Here is a 20,100-nt window from a genome sequence, read left to right as displayed (position 1 = left end):
CTAGCAACTTAACTTGGCTCCTTGCTGCACTCGCATTACAGGTAGTCAGCCTGCCACGCAGTCTCCTTGTGGAGTGCAATGTAATCGGCCATAATCGGTGTCCAAAAATGCTGATTACCGATTGTTAGGAAAACTTGAAATCAGCCCTAATTAATCGGCCATTCCGATTAATCGGTCGACCTCTACTTGTAACACCGCTAAGTGAATCCAATTACGCTCACATAAACAGTGCCAATAGAACCACTTCTAAACTCCCAAAACTCTCTCTTGTCTATTCATTGTTCAGTTTGTGGCCCAGGAGTAATGAAAAATGTACAGACGTGTCAGAATTACTTTTCTTGGCGCAGGGATACAGAGTTTGTTTTGTGGTTGGATGGATACAGAATGTCAGTAGCTTTATCCTTCTCAACCACAAGGACTCATACAGAAGCACAGGCAGGCATGCGTGAATAAAAACACTCACGCATAGATATTTGCATGCAAACCAAAAATCTTTCAAACACTTATGGGGTCTGGAGCTCCAGACATGGTTTTGTGACTATTCTGTTGGTTCTATTGGGCCAGGTAAGCACAATCAAGCCCAGTTAACGTATATGAAATGATTTAAAATAGAATTTGAACCTGTCTGGTGCAAGCACACACACACACACACACACACACACACACACACACACACACACACACACACACACACACACACACACACACACACACACACACACACACACACACACACACACACACACACACACACTCAGCCAAATGTCAATATTAGGCGGCTCTGTTCTGTCAGTGTTCTGTGTTTCATTAGCGAAGCTAGCCTACCTTTTACTGACCTAGGCCTCTTTTCTGTTTACCCCGGGTTCTTCTTATTAAGGACTGTGAGATCCTTAAAGACAGTCATGCTTACCTCTTCATATTTTACATCCTGCCTCCCTACCTCGCTGTCCTCATCTTTCAAAATCCCATCTTTCTGTGTCATGCCTACCGCAGCTGTCATCACCTTTTAATTGCTTCTCCTCTCTCTCACACACTTGCAGAGTTTGACAATCGTTATTACGCTCTCGCTGACACACACACACACACACACACACACACACACACACACACACACACACACACACACACACACACACACACACACACACACACACACACACACACACACACACACACACACACACACACACACACACACTTTCAACCCCTTCTCTCCATAATGCAAATCCTGAAGTTTTATATTTTATTATGAGTTGGACTAGGAGTCCCAAATCAGTTTATTGGTCGCGTACACAGATTTACGGATGTTATCGCAGGGGCTGTGAAATGCTTGTGGGATGGGAGGAAAGCCCTTCTCATGGTATTTTATGCTTGGGGGTGAAGTTTCCCCTAGCTACAGATCTAGGCTCCGCTTCCCCTCCCCCAATCCTAACCTTAACCATTAGTGGGGGAAATGAACTTAAATGAGACTTAATTTTCAACTCATGGGACTACATACACAACATAATACATTATTCATGTGTCACAATTGATTGAGTAATAGTACAGTACATGTGTAGAAGTCATGATATGCAGATACACTATACTATAACAACAACACAGTAAAACAACTTTATTTATGGGAATTTCATATGTGGTTGGCTCATTCTAGAAATGTGGTTTGCAACCATGGAAAACACTTTAACATGCCAAATAGTTATATCTGTGAAATGTGATATCTGTCATATCTGTACAGTTCATTTCTGCAGAGACGGATAACATTTTTGTAGTTGCTGCAGACTCATGCACGGTCAATCTCAAACTTCATGATTGTACATATGTTTTCCTCAGACAGACAATTGGCACTCTTGTGGCACCATAAATAGATTTGCAGTCATGCTTTTGTGATTTGTAGCTCCAGATGCCTTGCCTAGCAGGTTGAAGAGACATTGCTCACTCGTTGACATTTCAGCCAACTGGGAGCTTCCTTTTCCCCGTCCTTTTGTTTCAGTTTATAGATCTCTTGCTATTCCCCTTCCCCTAGCTCTGATCCAAGGTGTTACGCTCGGCTTGCTGATACTCAGCCAGCCACACGCCCTGAACCAGGGCTCCATCTTCTCTCAGAGCAAAGACATCAGATCACCATACCATTTTTGGTTGATATTTGATTGAGTGGTCAGCAAACTTAAATTCAATTAGAAATAAACCAACCATAGGAACTCTATTGGTGAATTGTGGTTGAAATCTGGGTTAAAATGAGACAAAGACTGTGTACGTTGTTCACTTTTAACATATTCAACCAATCAACTACGTTGATGGACCATGATGACGTTGATAAATTAAGTTGTAATAATGGGAAACGAGGTTGACTCAACCAATGTTAGCTCTGGCCTGGAGGGCATTGGGGGCTGCTGATGGATCTATCAGCAAAAGAGTGGCATGCTAACGCATTCAGGTTTATTAGGGCCCCTGATTATTAACTTAGTGGCACACCAACTGATGATCATCACGATCATCATAATCATTGCATTCCCACAAACAAGTTTGTTACAGGCAAACACTTCATGAAATCCCAGAGTTCCAGGCTACGATTATGGACGGATCGTATAGACCTACAAGGAGTTCTAGGGAAAGTCAGTAGGACAGATTTGGTTGGGGAGCCATGTTCGGCATTAACCAAGTTGGCTGTACAGCACAAACCGACATGGGACCAGGCTAATGCTGGGCCTCCAATTTGGGGATAGCGGTAGAGAGAGATGGTGGAAATGTAGTTTCAAAGCATTACTGGAGATGTCTAGTTGAATTATTTGCAGATTTATTGCACTTTTTATTTTAACCAAAACGTTAAGTAAAAATGGCTGAACAGTAGATCGTTTGAGGTAACTGGAACCCATTTAGAAAGCAACGAGGAAGAGTATGGGTTGTTTACAGTCTAGCATAGTGTTTGTGTGGGAGTCTTTCCCCGGCAGGTGTCTCGCTTCTTTCTTCCTGTGTAGGCCTCGTCTCTTCTCACCTGAGACAGCTGCCGGGCACTGTCATGTTGGACTCCGATTTCACTGCTGCTGCTGGTATTGAAACATCTGACCGCTGCTATTTGCTTGTTAAGCACGATCATAACCCTTTACCCTTGTGACAAAGTCACCGCAATCGTGTAGCAGTCTAATGCTTGTGGCTAGCTGATGAAGTGGAGCTGCTGCGTGGTCTTAGGCGTTGCTGTTTCTGTAATCTGTGAGGTACGTTCTACAACTGTACAAATCCCCGAATGACCACTACGAATGTCATTTGTATGCAAGAGGAGTAGAAAAGCAGTATGAGGGTCTGCGGTCAGTCTTGAATGAATGGTGGCCGGGTGCGTGAGAGAAAGACTATTCAGCAGGTACTCCCACTCTGACCATAAAAAATGAAAAAAAAATCAAGGAGGCTGAGATGCAAAAATGTACTTCATTTTATTCCATGCTCAAAATAATACAAAAAATGCCAGTGTAAAGTGCTAAACAAAAAAGAGCATACCTTTTGTTGCAATGGCATCATTGTGCTGTATATTTTTGTATCTATTCCTCCTTGCCTTTTCCCCTTTTATGGTTTGAATGTGTGTGCCTGCTGAATTCTATGCAAGATGAGTGCCAAAAGTCTGTGAGGGGACGACAGTTCTGCACACTTAAAGAAAGAATCATGCAAGTGAAAGTTGAATGTGAAAAAAATTAATATATATATATACTTGGGTTTACACTGATAATAAAGTGTATTAGTTTCTTAATTCGTTAACAACTAACTTTTTGTTGTTACAGAGGATAGATTTTTACATTCAAAAAAAGTTACATTCATAAAAGGTACCATTCACAGACTTTTGCCACTAAATTCACTCCATTATGTGGAGTGCGTTTTTAGTGCCTAAATACATAAAACATGTATTTGAATAACAGGTTATCAAGTAATTTCACATGTTAGAACATGTTAGAATTGCAAAAGGAATGTGTTAATTTTGTATCGAACTTCTGTTATCTGTAATTGAATGGTTTGGATCGTAAACAACTTGTCATTAAAAAATATGATGCATGCAGCAGTGTCTAATGGAACAATAGCAGAGACGGACTGTCCATTTTTAGCCTAATGGGCCTGTATAAATTGGGGTTTTTAGTGGATCATTATTTGGCTAATCATTGGATCCTCAAATCAAAAAGTGGGCCGGTGTGGGGGGGCCTCGAAGAAGAAAATGGCCTGGTGTGTTAGATAGAAAATCCCCAGGACGATTTCTGTTCCCAGTCCCTCCCTGAACAATAGTGACCTTGCTGTTGTTAAGAAGCTGCAGCACTATGACATGGAATGTTCCAGAAATTGTTATCGTTTATTCTACATCCACGTAAACGCATGTTGAAACATTTGATTATTGTTATGAGGGATCTCAACTGATGTTTAGGATCACTGTATATTATTTACTGATAAATATTATGGAGTATAATAAGATTTCACTTTTAACTTTGAGCGTTCAGCTTTACAGTTCTTGTTACTGTCTTGTTTTAAGCTCCTATCACCTTACAAGGTGAACATTTTAACCTCGCTTCTGTTGACATAATTACGTGAAAGGAGAGAGGGGTCGGGCCAAGCTTCTGGCAACACCAGTATCGCAGTCAATAATGAGTTGACTCAAATAGAATATATACTGATACTTATCAATGCATAGGCCTATACATCAAAGGGTCAACATTGTGATATTTTCCCTTTTAAATGTATTCTTAATTGCATAATTTGGTAGGAAATGGAAATGGAAAGAGGCAAGCAGCAAGCATTGGTATATTCCCATATTGAAAATAATCTATATGAATCATATAAGGATTCTTATATGGGTGCTCCTGAAACATTTTAAGTAACATACAGTTGAAGCCGGAAGTTTACATACACTTAGGTTGGAGTCTTAAAACTTGTTTTTCAACCACTCTACTGTCATGTTCTGACCTTTATTTCCTTTGTTTTGTCTTTATTTAGTATGGTCAGGGCGTGAGTTGGGGTGGGCAGTCTGTTTGTGTCTCTGTTTTTTCTATTTCTGTGTTTGGCCTGATATGGTTCTCAATCAGAGGCAGCTGTTTATCGTTGTCCCTGATTGAAAACCATATTTAGGTAGCCTGGGTTTCACTGTTGGTTTGTGGGTGTTTGTTTCCGTGTGAGTGTTCGTCGCCACACGGTACTGTTTCGGTTTGGTTATTTCACATATTCGTTTATTGTTTTTTGTATTTCATAGTGTTCAGTGCTTTTCTTATTAACATCTACTTTGTGCATGACACAAGTCATTTTTCCAACAATTGTTTACAGACAGATTATTTCACTTATAATTCACTGTATTACAATTCCAGTGGGTCAGATGTTTATATACACTGACTGTGCCTTTAAACAGCTTGGAAGATTCCTGAAAATGATGACATGGCTTTAGAAGCTTCGTATAGGCTAATTGACATCACTTGAGTCAAATGGAGGTGTACCTGTGGATGTATTTCAAGGCTTACCTTCAATCTCAGTGCCTCTGATTTCTTTGCTTGGGAAAATCAAAAGAAATCAGCTAAGACCTCAGAAAAAAATCCTTGGGAGCAATTTCCAAACACCTGAAGGTACCACGTTCATCTGTACAAACAATAGTACGCAAGTATAAACACCAGGGGCCACACAGCCGTCATACCGCTCAGGAATGAGACGCGTTCTGTCTCCTGGAGATGAATGTACTTTGGTGCTAAAAGTGCAAATCAATCCCAGAACAACAGCAAAGGACCTTGCCATAAAAAAGCGACCTGACCTCATAGAACATTTGTGGGCAGAACTGAAAAAGCTTGTGCGAACAAGGATGCCTACTCAATTACACCAGCTCTGTCAGGAGGAATGGGCCAAAATTCACCCAAGTTATTGTGGAAGGCTACTCGAAACATTTGACCCAAGTTAAACAATTTAAAGGCAATGCTACCAAATACACTCAATTAGTATGTAAACTTCTGATCCACTGGAAATGTGATGAAAGAAATAAAAGCCTACATAAATAAATAAATAATAAAGTGGTGATCCTAACTGACCTAAGACAGGGAATTTTTACTATGATTAAATGTCAGGAATTGTGAAAAACGGAGATTAAATGTCTGGCTGAGGTGTATGTAAAACTTCCGACTTCAACTGTCTTATAAGACGTAGGCCACAATTATACACAGGCATAGTACAATATTAATTTCTTTTATTTTTTACTTATACGTTGTATATACCTACTGTAAATGTGATAAACAAAATAATTGTATAAGAATTATAAATGTTTTGTGTGTTTTCTTGTATGAAGTAGGCCATAATAATCATATAAGATTGACAAATATGAAGACTGACATAAATAAAAATGTGTATGAATCCTTCCCATATGGATTAGCAGAGAATAGTCTTGTACAGTTTATACTGTAAAAACACAACATCATTGGTGTACAGCCCTTCTATCTGCACACTGTTTATGGTCTATGTTATCTTTTTGTCACCTGCCTTTGCCATTTCCATCTAAGGGCAAAATCTGTGAGACTTCCTTATGTTCAATGTTCAGATAATGATATATTGATATTTGAAGAATTATAACTTATTAATAATGACCTTATTCATTAGTACAAGTGTTTTACTGTATCTTAACTCAACATCTAAGGTTGTATTGCTCCATTGTTTATGTATTATTATTATTATTATTTTTTAAATTGAACCTTTATTTAAATAGGCAAGTCAGTTAAGAACAAATTCTTATTTACAATGACAGCCTACCCCGGCCAAACCCGGACGACGCTGTTTCTCCACCGACTATTGGATAAAGGGAACCATGAGGTGTTAACAACACTCGGTGGAGACTAAAGATTCTGACTGCCAATGTGTCCAGCCTGAGACATGCCCTTAACACTCGAACCGCTGGGCCTCGAGGGACGCCCCTTCAGAAGCGCTGGGCCTCGGGGGTGTAACGGCGTTCTTCGTTTGTCGAAAGAAAGTCGGACCGAAATGCAGCGTGGTGGTTACTCATGTCTTTAATGAATGAATCGCGGTACATGAAATAACTGATACAAATACAAATCAACAAAACGGAACGTGAAACCCAATTACAGCCTATCTGGTGAAACACTACACGGAGACAGGAACAATCACCCACGAAATACAAAGCGAAACCCAGGCTACCTAAATACGGTTCCCAATCAGAGACAACGAGAATCACCTGACTCTGATTGAGAACCGCCGCAGGCAGCCAAGCCCATACAACACCCCTACTCAGCCGCAATCCCAATAACCACAAAACCCCAATACGAAATACAACAAAACATACCCATGTCACACCCTGGCCTGACCAAACAATCAACGAAAACACAAAACACTAAGACCAAGGCGTGACAGAACCCCCCCCTCTAAGGTGCGGACTCCCGGACGCACCTCAAAACCATAGGGAGGGTCCGGGTGGGCGTCTGTCCATGGTGGCGGTTCTGGCTCGGGACGTGGACCCCACTCCATTAAAGTCATAGTTCCTCCCCTTCGCGTCCCGGGATAATCCACCCTCGCCGCCGACCATGGCCTAATAGTCCTCACCCAGTAGTAGTAGGCTCCGGTAGATCCTGGCTGGCGGATCTGGAAGATTCTGGTTGACTAGCAGATCTGGAAGATTCTGGTTGACTGGCAGATCTGGAAGATTCTGGTTGACTGGCAGATCTGGAAGAATCTGGTTGACTGGCAGATCTGGAAGAATCTGGTTGACTGGCAGATCTGGAAGAATCTGGTTGACTGGCAGATCTAGAAGATCATGGCTGACTGGCAGATCTAGCTGCTCTATGCAGACTGGCAGCTCCTTGCAGACTGACAGCTCTGGCTGCTCCATGCAGGCTGACAGCTCCTTGCAGACTGGCAGCTCTTTGCAGACTGACAGCTCTGGCTGCTTCATGCAGACTGACAGCTCTGGATGCTTCATACAGACGGACAGCTCTGGTTGCTTTATGCAGACTGACAGCTCTGGCTGCCTCATACAGACTGACAGCTCTGACTGCTCCATGCAGGCTGACAGCACCCTGCAGACTGACAGCTCCTTGCAGACTGACAGCTCCTTGCAGACTGGCAGCTCTTTGCAGACTGACAGTTCTGGCTGATTGATGCAGACTGACAGTTCTGGCTGCTTCATGCAGACTGACAGCTCTGGCTGCTTCATGCAGACTGACAGCTCTGGCTGCTCCGAACATGCAGGAGGCTCCGGCAGCGCTGTAGAGGAGGAAGGCTCTGATAGCGCTGAACAGGCGGGAGACTGTGACAGCGCAGGAGGGAGAAAGGCTCTGATAGCGCTGAACAGACAGGAGACTCCAGCAGCACTGTAGAGGAGGAAGGCTCTGATAGCGCTGAACAGGCGGGAGACTCCGACAGTGCAGGAGGGAAGGAAGGCTCTGATAGCGCTGGACAGACAGGAGACTCCGACAGCACAGGAGAGGCTGTAGGCCTGATGCGTGGTGCTGGCACTGGTGATACTGGAGCAGGACACGCACAGGAAGCCTGGTGCGGGGAGCTGCTACCGGAGGACTGGTGTGTGGAGGTGGCTCTGGATAGACCGGACCGTGCAGGCGCACTGGAGCTCTTGAGCACCGAGCCTGCCCAACCTTACCTGGCTCGATGCCCACTCGAGCCCGGCCAATACGAAGGGCTGGTATGAACCGCACCGGGCTATGCACCCGCACTGGAAACACCGTGCGCTCCATAGCATAACACGGTGCCTGCCCGGTCTCTCTAGCCCACCGGTAAGCACAGGGAGTTTGCGCAGGTCTCCTACCTGGCATAGCCATACTCCCTGTAAGCCCCCCCAATAATTGTTTTGGGCTGCTTTTCGGGCTTCCATCCACGTCGCCGTGCTGCCTCCTCATACCAGCGCCTCTCCGCTTTCTCCGCCTCTAGTTCCTCCTTGGGGCGGCGATATTCACCAGGCTGAGCCCAGGGTCCTTTTCCGTCCAGTTCTTCCTCCCATGTCCAATTCTCCAAGTGGTGCAGCCTCTCCCACTGCAGCTGCTCCTCACGATTAACAGGGAGAGTTGGCTCAGGTCTGACTCCTGACTCAGCCACTCCCCCTCTGAGTCCCCCCCCCAATAATTTTTTTGGGCTGCTTTTCGGGCTTCCTTGCCAACCGTGTTTTTCTCTTCGACTCCATTCTCCTATAGCCCTCTTCGCACTGCTCCAGCGAATCCCAGGCGGGCGCCGGCACTCTCTGGGTCGACCGCCCACCTGTCTATTTCTTCCCACGCAGTATACTCCATTCCTCTGCTGTCCATAACGTCCTCCCTTCGCTGCTCCAGCTGCCTGTTACCACGCCACTCGGTCCGTGTGTGGTTGGGTGATTCTGTAACGGCGTTCTTCGTTTGTCGAAAGAAAGTCGGACCGAAATGCAGCGTGGTGGTTACTCGTGTCTTTAATGAATGAATCGCGGTACATTAAATAACTGATACAAATACAAAACAACAAAACGGAACGTGAAACCTAATTACAGCCTATCTGGTGAAACTACACAGAGACAGGAACAATCACCCACGAAATACAAAGCGAAACCCAGGCTACCTAAATACGGTTCCCAATCAGAGACAACGAGAATCACCTGACTCTGATTGAGAACCGCCTCAGGCAGCCAAGCCCATACAACACCCAGCCGCAATCCCAATAACCACAAAACCCCAATACGAAATACAACAAAACAAACCCATGTCACCACCTGGCCTGACCAAACAATCAACGAAAAGACAAAACACTAAGACCAAGGCGTGACAGGGGGATGCCCTTTCAAGTTAAAGAGCAGTCATTCTGATTGCTACATTCCTACAGTGTAATTAATAAATGTCATGTATGCTATTGCAAAAATAATTATTTGGTTGTGTTTATGAAGGACTTGGGTAATATTAAAATAATGTTTCTTTTATTTCAAATAACACAATAGCCTTTTCATTAGTTTGTTACTGTAGGCTATATGTAAAAACAAAAAACACCAAAATTCAAGTGTCAATTTTATTCATGAGTGCCTTTGTTACAACTATGAAACAGAAAGCATATGTCTTGGAACACGGTAACAGTTTATTTTTATAACGACAAAATGTCGATGTTTATGACAAAAACGTTATGTTGTGTAATGGTCTGGGTGTAGCTGGTGCAGAGGAGTCAGGCGCAGGACAGCAGAGATGAGTAACAAGTAACTTTACTCAAATATTCCAATAACATGTTGTAATACAGAGCCCACAATAACGGACCGAACATACATAAAACAATCACGCACAAAAACTATGGGGAAAACAGAGGGTTAAGTAATGAACATGTAATTGGGGAATTGAAACCAGGTGTGTAAAACAAAGACAAAACAAATGGAAAATGAAAAGTGGATTGGCGATGGCCAGAAGGCCGGTGACGTCGACCGCCGAACGCCGCCCGAACAAGGAGAGGGACTGGACCGACTTCGGCGGAAGTCGTGACATGTTGTGAATGTTGTAATATCTGTATGCCATGGCTGAGCCAGGGGGTGTGTGTGTTTGGTCAGTAAAAAATTTTTTTTTAAGACTTTTCAATGCAGACAAAAATGCTAAACTTCCCCCGAAAGAACTGTTGCTGTCTTGGTTCTTGAAACATATTACTTCGTAAAATGGGAAACTGACTTGTAATTACTCTTGTTTATTTCAGCTTCATTAAAACGAGCACCTCTGCACGTCATTTGGCATGTAATCAATTGTGTTTCATCATTCAATGTGTCAAATCACTTGAAGTAAGTACGTAAACTTATCTATTGCTACAGTACCACACACTTTCATTATGAAGTGAATTCCAGGAATAAGACTATAAAATAAACCGGATCGACCCCATCCTGCATAATCAGTGTACATCATCTTGTCTCTTTCTCTCTACCTTCCACCCTGCTCTCTCTTTCCCTCCATCATTGTCTCCTGCTCTCTCTTTCCCTCTTCCTTTTGCCTTAACCCACTCCTCCCTTCGATGACACCTTCCCACTCTCCCTCCTTCTGCTCTCTTTTTCTCTCTATTGTCTCTCTATCCCCCATCCAAGACGCCACTCATCTCTAAACCCTCTTATACAACGTCCTAAATCAATCAAAGCCCATGTTTGGTTTGTGTCTGCTTCAGGGCAATCCAAACAGCAAATTTACACTAAACTCATAAGCATGACTACATTTCTACCAGTCCCTGTTCTCAATGTGTCTCTGAGCTTGGATACCAGTACACATGTTCTTGATCCAGCTTGTTAGTGTAACAGTTTAGCTTCCGTCCCTCTCCTTAGTCCAACGTGGGCTCGACCCAGGGACCCTCTGAACACATCGACCACAACCACTCACAAAAGAATATTGACTTTCTGCACCGACCAATGAATGATGGCATATATCTTGGCAGGGAACCTTGATTGAATTTGGTGGATGTCTTGAACTGTGTTGCTTTCTCTACCTCTCCCTTTCCCCTCATCCTTGTCTACCTCCCCCCTCCCTGTCCAAATCTCATATTCTCTTCTCAGCTCCACTCTCCATGGAAATGTAATCATACAGCGCCCTCTACTGTAAAATGGGATGTAATTGTTATTATATCGCGTTAAGCAACGCTGAGCAATAATAGACACTACAGCATCCTTATATTGCTTTATCATGACTTTTTAATGTGAACACTGTGTAGAGAAATGTAAATAATCAAATGAATTCATGTTTGGAAACATTTGCCTGTTAACAAAATGATGTGTAAGCACTGTTTTGTTTTGGCTATGTGTGATAGGGTCATAATCCAATCACAACTGGTTTTGGGTCATTTTTAGTTACCTCATTCTTTTGGATATTAGTTTCCAGGGTTAAAGGAAACAAAACTCTTCCCATGCTGTGAGAAAGTACCCTATGGTTTTACCAGAAACGAAAAGGCTCTGTGCTGAAACGGTGACAGTACAGTTTTTCTCAATCGCGTACAAGCATTTTTCTGGAACAATGTTGTCGATTTTGAAACCGAGTCCAAAAGACACAGAACTCTGGGCTTTTTCAAAACAGTAGTTGCCTTCTCAAAACGTAAATACATTAGTCAAAGCTATATTATACTATGAAAATTGGAAATACATTAATCAAAAGAACATAACTGTAGACAAAAAGATTAATGCAAGCAGGTAGTCTTTCCTTTAAACATCCCAGTAGAACAATACATTTTCTTTGCATTCACTAAATTATGAAAATCAAAACTGGAAGTACAACTATCCAAAGTTGCAGAATTATGGGAAATGACTCTCCTTTTATGCATATTCCACCATACAATTTCATACACTTCAAATAAAATATGATTAAAATAAGCACATTGTGTGAAGGATTCATTCATCGGTATCATCACAATCCAATTCCATGTATTCAATACAAAGGTTGGTTTGCTCATAGTTTAGTTGACGTTCCATTGGCGCACAGAAACACAATACACAATAGCAATAAGGAAAGGTAAATGCAATGGAAGAACACAACTGATATGAATGTATAGGCATACATCCACACCAAAGAAAACCTCTATAATGGAAGGTCACAATGTTGGAGATTTATTTGATTTGATGATGATTTAGGATGATGATTTAGGACTTAATATTCTGTGAACAAAACACTTAACAGTAAATTTGTATTACTGATGACATTTGTATTTCAATTTGACCAAAAGATGGTCTGACCAAAAGATCTGCAAGTCAGGTACTAAGGCAAGAAAATGATCAGAAGTTCTGTAAATGTATTTGAGCATTTGATCATTGCTGTCCTGCTATAGACACAGTACATTTCAACACATATCTAAAAATGTACACAATTGATCAAAATGGTTAACGCTCTCAACTATATCCCCACTTCTCATTTTTCAATGGTATGTAGCCCAAGGGGATGAGCATTGACTGTGTAATGCTGATCTTCTTCATTATTCATTACCGGAAACTCAGTCACAAGTTTTAGCATATCAGGGGGTCCCCTGTGCAAAGCACCAAAAGCAATGGTCATTATTGCCTAGTTAAATAAAGTTTTTTTTTTTTTTAAATGCCTCATCATAATAGATTTTTTAAAAACACCATCATCCCAATAGTTAGAATTACAATGACCGATTTAATCGGTATCGGCTTTTTTTTGGGTCCTCGGTATCGATTTAATCGGTATCGGCGTTGAAAAATCATAGTCGGTCGACCTCTAGTTAGAATGGTCCATTGACAATGGAAAATGCCACTTGTTTCTGAGAGCGCTATGTACAACTGACCATAATGGCACAGGTACAAAGATGAGGCCTCTTTATATCTCTATTGTTTAGATTGTGCCAGTTTCGGATTGGACTAATTATACTTATGTTTTACTGTAATTAATCCCCATAGCTAACATATGGCTGGGTAGATTTCATGTGGACAAATGTATAGTACATACCAGCAAATATATATTTTAGTCCAAAAAGCATTACTTTACATATTTCTTGAAATATTAGATGTTCGGTATTGACACTTCTTAAAAATACTTGAAGATTTACCAACTTGCTTATTCACTTTCTCAGATGTTTGCAGAGGGACTACTCACCATGTGGCCATGCTGGAGAGGGGTGGAATCTCTTTGCCTCATTATATTTGTAGGGGTGTGGCTTAAGGCACACACATTCTAGTCTTTTAATGTGTGTTTTTTTGAGAAAGATGTTTAAAAATAAACTAAATGACTAATTATATCATTATCATTCAATGTAATAATAGAACAACTCAAGATGCTCTATAGAAATAATAGTGTTGTAGAAAATTACAATAATCATTCCTCTTTATTTTCAAAAAATTATGCGTCAAGAGACAATGATATTTGATATGAATCATATCATATTATTATATCACTTATCATTAAGATATTCACAAGTCACAGGAACGTTCATGTCTGTTTTATTTCACCTAAGATTGGGGAGCTCAACAGAATTGGTACTGGTACCTATTGGTACTGCAAGAAATGATTAAAAAAATATGTCCTGGCCAAATATAGTCATACTACTCAGATGTCTAGGTTGCCTACGTCATCACCAGACAGTGACCACTGATATGTCTATGCACAGTAGGCTAATAGTTGATGTGGAACTCAGAGTGAGTCAACCTCAGTAATAGACTTGACATCTGCATGGTAGGCTATTGGATAAAAGTTTCTTTACGCTACTCTTTCATCATGACCGTGCATTTGCTCATCTTTTGTCTTTAAACTGTCGGCTGCATCTGACGTAGGCTATACGTTGTCCTCCGGTTTCCCGTGGATCGTGGAACATTCGCGTTTTAATCCCAACAGCTGTGCAGCGTCTCTTTCGCATTGTCTCGGCTGGACAAAAAGCACGGTACCGCATTACCTCATTCATGGCCGTCCCGCCACTTACCCCTGCAGTTTAACTTTTGCGTGCACACTGCTTGCACTAGGACTCTCTCTCTTTCTCTCTCTCTCTCCCCCTCCCTGATATTACGTCCGCCAGTGAAGACGCGGAGACGAGCTGTACAAATTAGGAGAACATTCTAACGTCCTTGCGTAGCCTAGCCTTGGAAGACAGAGTGTTCTGAATGACCGTCGGTGGACGAGAATAGAAGAGGGGGAAAAAACACTCATGATGCCTCATTTTTGCGTAATTTGTCCCGGAGACTGTGCCCTTCCGGCGTTTTGAAGCTTGTGAACCGAGAGAGCGGCTACTCTAAATCGAGGTGGCTATACGCTATGCTACCTCGCCCAGTGTTGTGATAGTGTGTCCGGATTGCTTGGATTGAGGAAGGCTCCCACCAACCCAAATCAATGAGGATTCTGAGGCCATTCCTTCAGAAAGGAGCGCATATGCTGCAGTGTTTCTGTGGAGAACGATCGAAGTCGACCACAATTACCGCCGGTGAGACATAGCCTCTACCCTTGCATGCTTTCTCTCTTGGGCGATGATGACAAAGAGGGGGGAAACGATTTCATTGGCCACCCGAGTGTGTGAGTAACATCTTCCGAGTCTGCGGTACAACAGGCTCCCCTTGCCTCTGTCCCGAGTTTTGCCTCTCGCCCGCCGATGCGCGGCGCAGTGACGGCAGTGCGCGAGACTCGTCATCCCAACACTACTGTAGAAAGACCCAAGTATTTGTGTTCCAAGTCCTCATACAAACTGACACACCTCAGACATGTAGTCTTGTTCATCGGCTTTATGTCATTTATAGAGCTATTCGGAAATTCTATTTTTAGGAATGAGTCATTTACAGCACTGCATATTAAGCAGGCCACCAGGACAGCCAATAGGCGACAAAGGCCTGGAATGTCATTTCATAACCATAGACTGCAACCCAGAGCTTTCAATAGTTTAGGTTTAAGCACCATAGACAACGAGTCATAATATCTTTCTATGTATGCTTGCATTTCAACACCATGGACAGCATACATAGTGGCAGTCTTGAACTCAGTTATGCTGGGAGTAGATTCCCCTGCTTTTACCATTTCACTATTTAAAAAAAATTTTTTTTAACCTTTATTTTACTAGGCAAGTCAGTTAAGAACAAATTCTTATTTTCAATGACGGCCTAGTGGGTTAACTGCCTGTTCAGGGGCAGAACGACAGATTTGTACCTTGTCAGCTCGGGGATTCGAACTTGCAATCTTTCGGTTACTAGTCCAACGCTCTAACCACTAGGCTACCCTGCTGTTTCAGCACCATGGACAGCATACATATTCATAGTCTTTGTTAGTGAAAGATGCCAGCATCAGTTCACCCAGTTAGGCTTGAAGGCCCCTGGCAAGTCCTGCAGTCCCCTCGTCCCACAACACACTGCAACGCTGCTCTCTGCAACGATCCAACTCACTTCCTTCATCAATGACACTAAACACTATTAATATTCCTCATCCTGATCTGATCAAATTCAGTTTCTGTTAAATTGAAACAAAGGCAACACCATTCCATCACACTTCCATCTCATCTCATCACATAGGACCTCAAGTCGTTTCAGGTCTAGCGCTTCTCAGATTCAGGGCAGAGACAATTAGAAACTCCATTAAGCACAGTTGATTCCTGTGGGGGTAGTTGGACCAAAAGCAGCATCCACACTGGGATCTCCTGGATAGAGAAGCACAGTCACTGACTATCCTATACAGCAATTTTGAAGAAGTTCAAGTGAACTGATTAGACTTGTAATTGTACTTATACAACAAGAGTCAAATCATGGCTAAAACAGCATATGATTATGACTATTTTGTTATAGTATTCTAGTGTCAATTTAAGACATCACAGATGAGTGGTAAAAAGGACTTAACGGCTTAAATAGTGAAGATACCCTTTAAGAAGTGGAAGTGAAGGGAACGACAACAATCTCCTTCAAAGCTAATTCAGCATTTCATTTTGATTGTAATATAATTGATTTGAGACAGATATGCTCCTATAGATATCAGTATAGGTACTAAAGTCATCCCTGTTATACTAAAGCTTATTGGTGAAACGGTGCCTTATACAGATGCCTTGAAATTACACTTCCATATTCTTACTTTGTTTTAAGTTTCACAATGAGCATTTTCCATTCTTCCACATGACAGGAAATGGTATCTGCAGCAACTTGTAAATCTTACCGAAGCAACTTAGAAAAACGAATAAACTAAACTCAGCAAAAAAAGAAACGTCCTCTCACTGTCAACTGCGTTTATTTTCAGCAAACTTAACATGTGTAAATATTTGTATGAATATAACAAGATTCAACAACAGATATAAACTGAACAAGTTCCACAGACATGGGACTAACAGAAATTGAATGATGTGTCCCTGAACAAAGGGGGAGGAGGGGGTCAAAATCAAAATAACAGTCAGTATCTGGTGTGGCCACCAGCTGCATTAAGTACTGCAGTGCACCAGATTTGCAGTTCTTGCTGCGAGATCTTACCCCACTATTCCACCAAGGCACCTGCAAGTTCCCAGACATTTCTGGGGGGAATGGCCCTAAACATGGCCCTAAGCCCTCACCCTCCGATCCAACAGGTCCCAGACGTGCTCAATGGGATTGAGACCCGAGCTCTTCGCTGGCCATGACAGAACACTGACATTCCTGTCTTGCAGGAAATCATGCACAGAACGAGTAGTATGGCTGTTAGCATTGTCATGCTGGTGGGTCATGTCAGGATGAGCCTGCAGGAAGGGTACCACATGAGGGAGGAGGATGTCTTCCCTGTAACGTACAGCGTTGAGATTGACGGCAATGACAATAAGCTCAGTCCGATGATGCTGTGACACACCGCCCCAGACCATGACGGACCCTCCACCTCCAAATCGATCCCGCTCCAGAGTACAGGCCTCAGTGTAACGCTCATGCATGTTCACTAATTGTTTATGGTTCATTGAACAAACATGGGAAACAGTGTTTCAACCCTTTACAATGAAGATCTGTGAAGTTATTTGGATTTTTACGAATTATCTTTGAAAGACAGTGCCCTGAAAAAGGACATTTATTTTTTTGCTGAGTTTAGCTAAGTCAATTTTTATTAAACAATAGTGGATGACTGAGATTTTGCAGACTAAACTAGATTTTCTAAAACAAGCCTACTATTGCAGGTTTGTGACTATGCAATGCAGATTATTCTTGGGGTTAGCTTTGTTCTCACTTATGAGAACATTGTTCTGTCATTTGTTTCACGACTTCTGTTTGAGAATGTTAGGCGGGGGTTCATTCCTAGCCTCGGCACAACTCCGTTTGTGCGGTCATGCCACTCCTTTCCACTCATTGTCATTTGGCAATGACAAGGAGTCGACATGATAGCACAGACAGATCTGGGACCAGGCTAGTTCATTCAATAGATACAAGGTACAATCTGTATGATGCTTATAATGCAAATAACCATTTGTGTCCAATGAAATGTAGCCCCAGGAACCATCATTTCAATTTACAATGAGGTAGAGGTACAATGAAGCCGTTAAAACCAAGTGCCTGTCTTGCTAAGTGGTTTCACCTGTGCAACGTTTGCACCTGTTTTTCTTTCCATGTTCGTTATCATGTGCAGCCAATTGGTGTAAAAGATGGAGACTCATGATCAATCAGAAAAACAACAGTTACCGAAGAGAAGAGTTTTTCAGTTTTGTTTTTGGTGAAGAAATTCTCGAGTTTACTAGCAATTATAAATATTTCGATCTTTGGATGAATATATTACCTTTCTTATCGGCAGGTCAGCAGGTAGAGCTCTTGAGGGGGGAAAATAAGAAACCCTCAAAGACATTGGTTATGCCAAACTGTATCAGACATGCATGTGTCCTGTCGATAACAGAGCAGTGCATTATTCTTTTAGGTCCACAAGCTTGTGCCTATATTGGCAATAACTGGGGACATGGACTGGGAACCATGTGAGGTGAGATGGAAGGTGTGCATGTTGATAGACTGTTGGCTATGCCAATTGCCAGAATAGCCAGCAAAGTTTTTCAATGGGATCTATACATAGGGGGAGCCTCAGCAATCAAAATGTCTGACCTTTTCCAACAGTCTGACTGTGAGCATTTGTACGAAAACCATATTTAGGGACCCTTACAAAAAAAAACATGAAAAAAATCACGTGTTTGTATTTTATTTTCACGAGTCAGATAAACGATTTCACCATGTAATAACACTATTACTCCCCGCCACAGTTTAAGTTAAAAGCTGGGGGATGAGGCTGGAGAAATGAAACCACTCTCAAATCTATTGACTACGGCATCGATGCAAGGACTGACCATCCATGATGTCAAAATGATAGTTTTAGGGATGGATTCAATCCGTACCACTGAAGTATTGTGGATCTTCAGCTCTACGGATTGAATAGAGCCCGTAACCACGTTTTTAGGCTAAGCAATGGTTGTTTACATTTACTTTGTTTACCAACATTGGAGTAAAACAAGCTGATATTTTTGGTTTTGATTGGGTTTAAATAAGCTCATGAGGCATTTAACGTTATATTCTTCAAGAATCAATGGGTACATACAGTATCATTCATTTATCAATCCAAAAATTGATGTAGCAACTAAGGATTACCCGTTTAACAGGAAGTGACCTTCATACACCAGAACTATGTTACCATTTGAGATTGATCCATTAACCTGCCCCCCCCCCAAAAAAAATATATTCTGTTCTGTGAACATCCCGCAAAATTGTTCCCGTCCCACATTTGGGCTTTTTTTAGATGTGGTCACCCTAATTCCACCGGCGGAGACATTGCTTCTGTAATATGTTGACACCATCTTTTCACGGAGAATAACAGTATTTCAACCCCACAAAGTGAGATTTTTATAGTTGGAGGTTTCCAACTGCAAATTAGATTTAGAAACTGCAAATTAGATTTTCACATGATTGTTTTTCATATATGAACTTGTAATTCCACATGTGAAAGTGAGATTTTCACATGTTCATGTTTTTTCACATGCAAAACAGCATATCAAATTTTCATGTGAAATTATATATATATTATTATATATATATATATATATATATATATATATATATATTTTCCTTTGGTACTTTTTACCTCTTTTTGTGATATCCAATTGGTAGTTACAGTCTTGTCCCATCACTGAAACTCCCGTACGGACTCAGGAGAGAGCCATGTGTCCTCTGAAACACGACCCCGCCAAGCCGCACTGCTTCTTGACACACTGCTCGCTTAACCAGCTGCACCAATGCGCCCAGCCCGCCACAAGGAGTCGCTAGAGCGCAATGGGATAACACCCGGGTCTGTAGTGACACCTCTAGTTAGACTCCTGTGCCACTCAGGAGGCCCCTTACATGTGAACATGTTTAACATGTGAAACAGCAAATTTCACAGGTGAACCTACAATTCACGTGAGGTGAAAACATGTTATTCTCCTACACACCACACACACACACACCCACCCACCCTTTAAACACCCTCCTTATGCTCCTTTGAGACCCTCTCTTTCAAAGTCACTGAGATCTATTTTTCTAGCGATGTTAGACAAAATAATGGCCAACTGGGCATTTTTATACATGACCCTGAGTATGATGAGAAGTTAATTGCTTACTTTGTATCCCTCATTTACTCAAGTATGCCCTTTATTTTGTCAGTTACCTGTATCTACTCTGACCTTGCACATAATAGGTGGCAGGTAGCCTAGTGGTTAGAGCATTGGACTAGTAACCGAAAGGTTGCAAGATCG

At 42.0% G+C, this 20,100-nt stretch overlaps 1 protein-coding gene across 3 annotated transcripts in view; it reads left to right on the top strand.

Moving 5' to 3' along the window:
* The window catches only part of LOC118402309 (fibroblast growth factor 12), a 72,449-nt gene that overhangs the window by 4,229 nt on the left and 48,120 nt on the right, over window positions 1-20,100 (top strand). Inside the window, exon 1 of one of the 3 annotated variants that reach the window (XM_035800411.2) lies at window positions 13,067-14,841. The exons of the other annotated variants lie outside the window; for them this stretch is intronic. Within the exon in view, the coding sequence (XP_035656304.1) occupies window positions 14,751-14,841 (91 nt within the window). The 5' untranslated portion in view covers window positions 13,067-14,750. Of the gene's footprint in view, window positions 1-13,066; window positions 14,842-20,100 lie in introns of those variants that run through there. 3 annotated transcript variants of the gene reach the window in all.

Source organism: Oncorhynchus keta, chromosome 23 (assembly GCF_023373465.1).
Source record: "Oncorhynchus keta strain PuntledgeMale-10-30-2019 chromosome 23, Oket_V2, whole genome shotgun sequence".
Classification (NCBI taxonomy): domain Eukaryota; kingdom Metazoa; phylum Chordata; class Actinopteri; order Salmoniformes; family Salmonidae; genus Oncorhynchus; species Oncorhynchus keta.
This window is presented reverse-complemented; position numbering and strand designations above follow the sequence as displayed.